At 26.2% G+C, this 12,218-nt stretch overlaps 1 protein-coding gene across 1 annotated transcript in view; it reads right to left on the bottom strand.

The window, feature by feature from the left end:
- LOC113552737 (tRNA dimethylallyltransferase) overlaps window positions 1-11,786 on the bottom strand; it is a 99,410-nt gene extending 87,624 nt beyond the window's left edge. Inside the window, exon 1 of the mRNA XM_026955614.1 lies at window positions 11,466-11,786. Coding sequence (XP_026811415.1) covers window positions 11,466-11,738 — 273 coding nt within the window. The 5' untranslated portion in view covers window positions 11,739-11,786. The remainder of the gene's footprint in view (window positions 1-11,465) is intronic.
- Between the last annotated feature and the right edge of the window lie 432 nt (window positions 11,787-12,218).

Raw genomic sequence — 12,218 nt, 5'->3', positions numbered from 1 at the left:
TATGTATACACAATAAAAGGGCGAAAAATCGAACAGAAAAAAAGACAAGCACTAACTGATAGTGGGAGAGAAGCGTCTGTATACGCATAAGGCCAAGGTCCATACGATGTATGAGATAATCACAAAAACGATGAACGATACGTATTTTGATAATAATATACAATATAGAGATAAAGACATTTCACTTTCAGACGGGTTTTAAACGTGGCTTAAGTTCAAACTTCCATGGCTCACAATTTCACATATTATTAGGAAAAATGTGCACAGCGTAGGTAATAAATATTTACACATATACACATACGAATAAAGGTATAGTATATAGATAAATAATGTATACCAATATAGTTTTATTTTTATTCACTAATTTTCAATTTACCGTTATTGCTAGACAGCGAATTATATTCAAATACATACGACGTGCGTACATCCATTTTTGAAGGACGCGATTCTATTTTTTTTATTTTTTTTTTATTTTACTGGCGCCATTCTCTAATCGCCCAGACTTAGATAATAGCAAAAAAACACTTGAATTGGCAACAAAAAACGCATGTTACAGGTCAAGTACACATATGCTATTCGGAAGTAGCAAATCACCAGAACAAGTGGAGTATCCAAAATAATAACATTAATTTTAGTTAAGATTACCTATGACTAACAGGTACAATTAAAATGTTTTTTATTTTTCGTACTTAATTATTTATAAGTTAAATTACAATTTTAGTATTTAAATCGCCACACGTATGAATAATTTTAAAAATTATTCGAGGTAAATACGGTAAAAAAATAAAACAATAACACATACTTGGGGTTGTCTTTTCCCGAACTAAATTTGTAATACCTAACTCGCACTAGAAATTGTTAATAATATACAATTATGTACATACTTGCGCTGCGTTTGGATAAGTTAAAATATAAATATAGTTTAAACAAAATACAAATTAATAACATAAATGTAAATAACCAAAGGATACACACCCTTTCAAAATAAATATAAAAAAATTAATATGATTTTTCAAATAAAAAAAATGTCAAAACTGGAAGTAATTTATGTAATTATATGTAGTTGTATAGTATCTCACGTACTTTTAACAGCATAGTAATAAACAATCAATTGGAAAATGTTAAAAATAAATTTTGTTAATACTAAGAAGAAACTTGTTTATTCTTTTATATATAAATACATATTTATTTTTATTTCCAGTATTGAATAAATTCAATGAGTATTAATCGATTAACAATTTTACATTTGTGTGAAGCAACCATACGTAAAATATATTTAACTAAATAAATAATAATAAAAACAAAACAAACGTGAAAAGAGATTTAAAAAAAAACATACAGAAATATGTTAGTCATTTATAAGACACTATAAATTATACAACGTTAAATTTCCGAAATCAACCATATAAAATTGTGAAATAGTCCATTAAGTCTCAAAAGGAAGATTGAAAAAGATCAAAACTTTGATAGATGTATAAAAATCTTATCAAAGCTGTAAACTACAGGTATTTTATTATTTATTCCATAGAATCATAAAAATAAATGAACCAGATATAATTCCCGATATGATTCTTCCTAGGTATGATGTTCTCAATGCGTTCCGAAACTACTCAACCGATTTTGATGAAATTATGATCAATGTGTGTAATTTTTTCTTCGTCATAACTTCATGAGATATGATAATTTTTATTCCCATTAATGACCTCAATATTATATTACCTCTTCATTATGTTTAGGACTGGGCGATTATTTAATCGATTATTTGAATAACAGATTATTTTTAACGAATGATACATAATCGGTTAATCGATTGAAAAAATGTAACACTGGGCGGAAAAGTTGATGTCGGAAGTCGGAAATATCATCTATACACAAAATCAGAAAACAAAACATAGATTTTATCCTCATACTAAATTTTAGCACTAGGCCAAGGTGTATACACCTTGCATTAGGCAATCAAACTTAACATGGATACATTTTGTACGGGAAACGAAGTGCACGAGTACAGCTAGGTTTTGTAATTTGTGTAAAATACATAATAATATATATTTATTTCACTAAATTTTAGATTCTGAACAAAGTACAAAATATGTTAGTTTTATAACCTTTGTTGTCTATCATCACGTTTTAGAAAGGGAAATTTGATCTAGAAACATTACATGTTTTTCCAGCAATCTGTAGTCTGTAGTTTGTACTTTATGAGGTTAAAAATAGATCATTTCCAATACTTTTCTAAGTAATTATGATTAATGAAATACAGCGAGTTAAAGTGGCTCAAAACGCTTGTGGTTTGTGATTTGAAAAGAAAAAAGATAATTGAAGAGACTTTAAATACTTATAATTTTATATGCCTACATAATTTAGTTTTCAAAATATTATGACTGTTTTAATCTATTTATTTTCTAGGTTATATTATAAAGATTTGATAATTTTTAGTTTTTTAAATTATTAAATATATTAATCATTCTTGATACACCTAGTAAATAACAATATTATAATAATAAGTATGTCAACTAATAGAAATCAGAGCCGTTTCTAAAGGGGTAGGGAGGCAAAGGGGGCAACTGCCCCCGAAGTAGGGTTACCAGACGTCCTCTTTTCCCCGGGCATGTCCTCTTTTTAAGCTTAAATAAAAATGTCCTGGGGGTTTTTTAAATATTGGAAAATGTCAGGGTTTTTTCAAGAAATGTGAATTTATTAAATAATTATCCCGATATATCGATATTAGTATAAAGGTATTTAAATAATATATTCAATGTTCACAATCATGATTATGGTTATAATCATATTATTATAAAAACAGAAAAATAATGATATTAACAAAGTTTCTAAACCCTGATTAATATTATAATTTATGCTAATATGCTATGAGTTTCTTTATTTTTTTTCATATTTACAAATATTTGATAAAGACTATACAAATAAAACAGCAGATTATTTATTTCTAAATTACGAAGAAATTCTATAGTGTTTAATTTATTTTCTTAAGTCTAAATGTGTATAAATAAATATAATTTATACCTAATGATCTATATCATATATATCATATGATCACTACAGTAGGTACATTGTACATTATAAAAAAAAATAAAATGTACATATTAATTATTTTCATAATCTTGAAAAAAATTTCCTCTTTTATTGTCAACCATAAATGGTAACCCTACCCCAAAGTCATAATTTTCATATACTAAGAACGGCGTCAACAATTTTTAGTGCCAATAATCTATTATTTGAAAAATGTCAAATTCTAAAAGTTTATTAAAATATTTTTGAATTAAATGTCAATTGATTCATTTAAAATTGCATAAATAAAATATATAATATTGTGATAGTATAATAATACTATACAATACGATATTATATATATATATATATATATATATATATAAACATAGTATACTTCGATTTCATAAAAAAATGTTGCCATATTTAAAACTATTTTAAATTGTAAATAATATTATAATATTGCATATTTGTTTTTACTTCTTAATAAAAATACCAATTCAAATTCTCATTAAGTATGGCGATAAAACAAGTATCATGAAAGATTTTCTATGTATTTTGTTTACGCAGGACACAATGTTAACAAAACATTAGATAGGACCTTACAAATGGTTAAAAAAAAAAGCAAAAATACAAAATGAAAGAGAAAAAGTTCTGAAAATACCATTAATACGTATAGCAGTATCCAACAATGCTGTGTGCTCGGGGCTTATCTTGAAAAAATATTGTACATAATAAAGAAATGGAGCCCTCGTTATAACAACAGGCGAAAAAACCGGTTTCCCAGTATTCAGCCACAGCACTCAATAGAAATGCCGAAAACCGGCAGGCGATATTTCTTGGGTTTGTAGTTATTTTTTTTTCTGTCGCATAAGGACTATAGGCTATTATTTCTTCAACAAATAAATCACGAGGGATCATATGGAGCGTGGTAAATTTCGTGGAAGAATAGGAACACAGATTTTTCGAGGGGAACGCGATTCTATATCGCCAATAAATAAAAATAATTGGTTTTTGCAAATAAAATATTTTAAATATATGTAAATAATATGACTATATTATATTTAAAACGGCGCCAATAAAATTGATTCAACAATAGTAAATATTTACTTTGAAGATCTATAAAATAAAAATATATTAGTTTTAATAATTTAAAAACTGCTAAATAATTATAAAATATTTTTATTTATTTATTTACGTTTATGTAAAAACTTACACAATTACGCAAGTACTATTTTGTAAAATTTAGCAAGTCAACATAATATCCTATAAATAAATTATTTCTTATTATGAATAGAACGGAGAAATAAGTATCTAATGAATGACACAATAATTTATTATAGGTAGGTAGTGCTTAAGTAGAAACATCGCTTCTAACTTGTCTTCAATAAGTAAATTAAAAATTATTATATTTGAATTTAAATTCTCATATGTTGTTTTTATTTATAATTGTAAAAACTAAATAACAATTTAACTATTTCTAAGTCATATTTAATCCCTTCCTTTGTGCTCATATTTTAATTTGTATTTGTCATTCATATTTATAAGTTTTAAAATAATAATGGCATGTATTATAATTTATAATAATACATAGTATACATTAATATTTTTAAGTGTTTAAATAAAATACGACATAAAGTTGCAATATTTTTAATTTAGTTTGTAGTTATTAGTTATATTCGTTAAATAAATAATACCTACGTAATCTGTTTTGAATTTCTATTCATAAAAATTATTTTTTGGAAACACAAAATGTACTTAAAACAATTCAAACAAAGAATATATTTAAATTGTTAGTTATGAATCACACCGTACGTCAATATTTGGTTATAAAAAAATAAATAACAGAATTTAGTAATAAAAAAAACTCATTTGCATATTTAGGTCACAAACACACTATTGTCTATTTAGGCATACAAAAACCAATTATAAAATTGCATTTATTTTTTATATTAATAATATTATTGAAATAATTAAAAAACATCCAAATGCCATAACATAAAATGTAATTAAAAATTAATATATAAAAATAAAATATACAACAGAACATTTATTAAGATGTATATTAGAATAAATGGAACTCATAAAAATATGAAGTCATTGTAATTATGTAGTTTAAATCGCTTACGCATAATATTAGATTACAAGAATAAAATAAATATGAACCCTTTACCATATCCTTGAAAATAAAAAACAAGATTATGTTATAAAACTTAAGCTGGCTAATATAATATACGTAGTCAAATCGTTTCAAAAAGGTGCACTGCCCTGGTTAGGTAAGATTTACTTCAAAATTAATCGTTCACCAATAAAAATGAAACTGAAAGATTCAAAGTAATTTCCTATATACATACTGTTATATAATATATAAAGAAAAAACAATATCCTAATTCATGCGATATAGTATATAAAATGATTGTGATTAACAAAAAATTGATATATTCAAAATACATCTGTAAATTGATATGTATACATGTCCAATATAATATACTTATATTCTGTTGAATAGGTGTTGAATCGTATACGAGCATATTATCATTGATTCCCCAGGGTACTTGGGATATAGGATAAAAGAAACAAGAATTTCTCGTTTTACGTCATTCATATTATGCAATTTCATTCAAAACGCGGCAAGGTCATAAATATACTTTGACATCTAGTAAAACTGAATTATACAACAGGGAACACATATTTAACACCAATAGTTGATTTTAATATGTACAATACTAATAATGTCATTAGAAGATCTATAAAAAAAAAAAAATTATACAGGATGAATCTAGTAAAGTAAAACATTATTTTTGAAAATATTTTTTACGTAATTCATATGTCAGACGTTTTTAAAAAAATATATTTTTTAGCCTTTTTATGATTTTCATTTTTTAACTTCCTTAAAATTTTGGATGAAAACATATTATATATGAACTAATAAAGAAAAGAAATATGACCCGATTGACAAAAATTTCGAGTACTTATTATGATTAAAACATTAAATTATTTAAAGTTTAGACAAGCTGGGTGGAGTGACAGAGATACCTAAAAATATTCTGCTTCAAAGTATGAAACTAAAGTAGTTATTTAAAAATAAGAACAATTTTAAAATTGTTTACGATACAAAATAGTATAATATATACATTTTTTTTCAAATATATGTTAAATAATTGAGTATTTTACGTTAAAATAATCATACCTATATAAAAAGGACCTAGATGTCTTCGTTTTATCAAATTCAAAAAACAAGAATCGTCGTTTGTTAATTTCCAAAAAAAACTATTTTTCAATAGAAACAAATTTGTGATATTGTCTTATTTTTTTCCTATACAGCTCGAAGTCAAAATTTTTCTCTTTCAAAGATTTTATGATAATGTTTAGTGTTCTATTTTTGCCTCTACAAACGTATGGGCTCTGCATATATATATATATAATGCAAGCAAAGATTTACAAACAGCTAATTATGAATAAAATATAATGTACACGTTTAACTGCCTAACATGTGATTGTAATTGTGTGTGTGTGAGTACGGTACTGCATGTATTTTGTATTTTTGTCATATGGTCACCACAATCATAAAAAACAAATATTGCGCACATGGATATTATATTATATTAACTACTGATTTGCCCTCTTGGTGTTCGACTCTACACAATTTAGTTAAGACCCGCGACCCAAAAGTAACTAAAAACAAAATATTGCTCTATCATAATATATATTTTACAGCTATATCAATTATTTAATAATTATTATATACAATATTATTAATATCATAATAAAAAGGTAGATAAGTTAGTACCTCTGCTGTACATTAAGTGTCGAGTGGGCCATTGTAATGTGTGTGTTCGAATTGAATTCAATGATTTATTATTGTATATCTTCGAAAAACGATTCTAAGCAGATATAGATGGCACGGTACTAAGCATATTTAAAATTAAATATGTTTTTTGATATACTTAATTTATTTTACTTTTAGTATTACGGTTGGTTCATTTCATTTTTACGGAAACACGGCATTTATTATATTATTAGAACTTAATTATTACTATAATAATAATATATAAGTACGTATTTATACCAAATTATATAGTATATACTATATACTATTGTAATTAAGTATCGAGTTAATCTTTATCTTTACGGTAAAACAGTGTGAATAAGTTCATAGAATAAATAGGACATAGGTAATATGAATCTACATATTTTAGAAATGTAGTTGAATAGATATAGGTAATAGGTATAATAGGTAATATTCATAATATAACGTAGTAAACGTTTTAAATCCCCTTGAATAATGTATTTGAATAATAACAAAATAATTTACATCGTTATAAATAATCATATTTGATATTTATTTATTTTTTAGATTTTTTTAGGTCCAATATGAACGACTTATGAGAAATATAATATTAAATTTTCAAATTTAGCTACAAAAATTTGAAATTTTGGTAATAACTTTTTTCTAGAAAATACTTAAAATACTTGTACTAGTAATTTTTCGTGGTTTTGATGAAATTTGTAAACATTTGAACTCTAATTGAATCAAAATAATTATAGCTATCTTTTGAATAATTGTGTACAGGTATAAGAATAACTTAGGGATTTTAAATTAAATTTCAAGTATTTCAACCCTGCAAATAATTTTTTATCGTAATTTATAGAAAAAAATTGAAAATGTCTATAAATAGCTCAAAAATAATCTAAATATTTTTAAAATTATAATATGTGTAAGAAACGTAAACATAAACATTTAATAAAATTTCAAGTATTAAAATTATTTTTTTTTTAAATACAAAAAAAATTAATAGATTAAATTGAAATCTGATTTTCCGTAAAAATAACCGTTTTTTCTTAAGTTTTTGTTATATTTCCTCAATAGAAAACTACAGGAAATTTTTAATTTCAAACTAGATCCAATTTTTTATTAGAAACCACCTTCAAAGTTAAAAATCGAAGCAATTTTTTCATTATTTGTCATATACACATCACAGACCGCTTATAGAATCTAAAACCATTAATATTTATATTGATATAACACCTATACTGTATAAATACAGTAAAACTTTCATGTAATTGAACTTCCATTTAACGAATTATTTTTGAGAAACCATGCCCTTCATTGTTAATCAAGCGTAAATTTATTTCTGTATAAAGAATCTGACATTTCTATCTAACGAATAAACTATTCGATAACAAACCCGTTTTTGTAAACGAAATCGAAACATTTTACGAAAAAAATACAATTTATAAAAATAAACGTCTCGCTAATTATTTCTCAATAATAAATTAAATAGGTAAATATAATAAATATGTAATAAAATAATAAGATTTATAATATGATATGTATTTGATATTTATTTTATAATTTTTTAATACAATATAGAATATATGAAACATGTAATTATGTAAAAAGAAAAATTTGTAATTCTATTTAATAAATTCCTCTAAATTAGAAATTTTTTTTGTTCCCTGTGCGACTTCGTTAGATGGATGTTTCACTGTATCTTATTATGTCATATAACTAGATATTTATAAGTTTAAACATTTTGAATTTTATTTAAAGTATTGTTTTCAAACATTATTCATCAATAAATAATTAGGTACTGCAATTCGATAAATTTTGGAATAAATTCCATACTTCGGTATTTATAAAAACATTAATAAAAAAACAATAGATACCATCATTTAAAAAAAAACTTGTCATGAACAGTAGATGAATAGTGTATTGATATTTTTTCGAGATGAAAAAAGAAGAATTTATAATTCAAGGACAAACATAAAAGTTTAATAAATAATTGTAATTACTAATCAGTAAATTAGTAGTCTGATTAAGTTCTTAATAAATTATGTAAAGCACCAATAATCAATGAAACGTTGTTACAATAGAAAACAGTATAATAACTCGAGTTAATAAAAATATTAACTAAATATTAACTCTTAAAGAAGTTAAAAACTTGAAAAAATTAATATCATATACTACGAATTACCAATGCATTATTCAATAAAAATTCGTTTTAATAAATTACACTATACACAATTTGTTGAGGTACTTTAATAAATTTCAAACCATTATTTTAGAGGAAAAAAATGTTTATCACAATATAATAATAATATTCGGTTTGTAAACTAAATAATTATTAGCCACTAGGTCAGGCTTGGCCAGGGCTTAAGCCCAATTCACGTTGTTAAAATATAAACTATGCGTTTACACCTGGGTATTAACTATGAAGTTTATGTTTAATCAATTTCTATTTAGGTATTACTATAAATTATTATCAAAAACCTAAGAAATAAAAAGCTGACTAAATTATTTTATTTTATCAAATGTATTCTCATACCTACTACATTCTATACTTATCAACAATGTTTAATTACTATTATTTTTAATTGAGAAATCACGACAAGCCATATTATACTTGAGACAAATGTAATACAAAGATGTTAATACCAAGCATCTAAAAAATACATTATTATTTAATCGAACAGCAAGTCATTGGACGAATGTACGTAATTAAAAATGCAAAACAAAAAAGTGGGCAAGAGGGTATCGCTCTGCTGTATAGTAGAGATGGAGAGTGGGTCACTATAATGGATGTGTTGAATTTGAATGCAATGACGGGTATCATTGTATACGAAAAACGATTCTGAACGGAGGGTATTTGTCAATCAATGATAATCAGTTGGATATATTATATTATTATCTATATTTAAATTGTAATATATCGTTATTTTACACGATTTCGTAAAAAATTAAATTTCATACGCTCATAAAATTTTTTCTACATTGACGATGGAATTTTTGTTTACAGTTACTTGAAGGAAAACTGATGGATAACCTTGTATTGGGTATTTTAACCTTAGGTATAAATCACAAAAATTTTATGAATTTTCAACTTCAAAATTCCTTAAAAATTTTCGTGTTTTGATATATTTCATAAATATTTGAACTTCAAATGCTTATAAACAAAAATTGTGACTAACAATTTATGATTTTTTTTTACTACAATAAGTAAAACTTATAATAAACCTTGTATTAAATTTTAAAGATTTTTTGGATAGCCAAATTTTTTTTATCGGCATTTTAAGAAAAACAACTTAGATAAGTTGAAAATTTCAATTTTCTATAAGTAGCTTAAAAAAAGGTCAAAATATTCTGAAAATTTAATCGTAAATAGATAACCATAATAAAAACATTTGGTGAAAATTTCAAGTATTTACAATGATTCGTTTTTGAGTTATAGCAAAATTAAAAAATCGATTTTGTCGAAAAGTGGTTATGCGTAAAAATTCCCGTTTATCCGTTATTTTTTCAGAGTTTTTCCCGATGCTTATGAAAACTACTGGAATTTTTTTACTTTTGACCCCTCATAGTACTAACTAGATGCATTTTCCTTTTCAAAGAGGGGCAGAAGTCAAAAATCAAAGCATTATTACTAGTCCAAAACGTGATGACAGACACAAAAATAAAAAAAAAATTTAAAAAAAAAACACACAGCATTGTAAAATCAATACATTCATCACTCCGTTCAGAATCTAAAAATGAAACTATTACAAAAATTTAATTTTGAGCACTAGGTTTATCTCACTGAACCTTGACTTAGCATAATTTGGCCATACATTTAACAAAACAAAATTCAACATTTTTAAAAACTAAAAACCAAAATTATTTATTTTTGAATTGTTTACTATTTTTGATTTTCTAGTATTAATCTCATTACTGTCTTAATAATCTTAAAAAATGTTTTTAAATTTCTATACTTACTTAGATAATAAATTGTGTTCATTATTAAATTATCAACTTCTAAATGAATATAAATATGTAGAAAGTGATTTTGTCAAATGTATTCTTACTTCTTAGGTAGTTTTATTTTTAAATTAAAATAATAAATTCCATTTAGTTATCACAAATAATACGTTTTTAAATTGATTTGGTTCTAACACAGAAGTAACGAAATTCAATTTCTTAAAAAACGTAATATATTTTATTTTTTAGCGATTCCGTGAGTTGGTTGAAAAATGTCATTCACAATACCCTCTTATCATCACAATGACCGTTCCGTGGACGAATTATTAAAATATGTAACTACGAAAAATAGGCGAATTACGTTATCCGTGTACAGCACATATTTTTTCAACACATCGCATTTAACGTTATCACGGTTATCAATAACAATAACAATAATAATATTAATACAAATATTATCTCAGTCACTTCCGAAAACATTCGTAAACGAATTTGATTCCCAGTGTCACAGTATACACACCCACACGCATAATACTGTGCGTTATCGAATTTGATGGGGACTTACTTTCACGAACAATTCGTCAAACAAAAACATAAAAAAATACTTTGGAATCATGGATTTGTAAGTGAGTGCACAACGACACACCAAAGCATGGGACAAAATGAAATTTTGTCTTATCGACCTAATTTACATTGACCGGGAAAAACACAACTAGGTACTCACTTGAATTGAATCGGCTGATACGACTTCGCCGCCCAGCTCCTGAGCTAGCCTCACACCGAGTTTCGTTTTCCCCGTGCCCGTACACCCGACGACGGCAAACAGCGGTCGGTCCTTTAAGCTCTTCAAATCCATTTCCTGGCAGCCGAGACGAAACGAGAAACGAGTACGGCACGACGACGATGACAACGCGAATCCCGAATTTTGGACCGCGGTGGCGGTAAACGGGATGAAATTATTACCTTTCGGATTCGCGAAAACCTTTTTCCAAAACATAACATAACCTCAAACACGTGCGATGTCGTTATCGCGTCGTTATCACGAACGTCTGACTCGGCGGCGATGAGGAAATGTCCGATGCGATGCACTCTGGTCGGCCTCGCTGGACGTTAAGTTGGCAGCCTGCGACACCGCCGACCGATCACGCACTCACGCGATCCCCCACAATGCGCCGCCCGAATTTACAAACGCCGCCGGTTGTTCCCGCGCAATCCGCAGTCCGTACTACCATCTATGTGCGCCCTGCCGCTTTATGTTTTTATTCAAATCATTTGCGGTCTAAGATTTTTAAATTAAGGGTAATGTTCGTACACTCTTTATATGCTATCGGTACAAACCACATTCTCTCCCGCTCACACTCTTTCCCTCTCATTGAGGTAAGGGTCGACGGAGCTCATAATATTATTATTTAAGTCTCGGACATTATACTGTTATAGGCCTATAAATATTTACCGTAGGTATACACCGCCAAGACCC

Source organism: Rhopalosiphum maidis, chromosome 2 (genome assembly GCF_003676215.2).
Source record: "Rhopalosiphum maidis isolate BTI-1 chromosome 2, ASM367621v3, whole genome shotgun sequence".
Lineage (NCBI taxonomy): Eukaryota > Metazoa > Arthropoda > Insecta > Hemiptera > Aphididae > Rhopalosiphum > Rhopalosiphum maidis.
The sequence above is the reverse complement of the archived record's forward strand: the minus strand, read 5'-3'. Positions and strand labels throughout refer to the sequence as shown.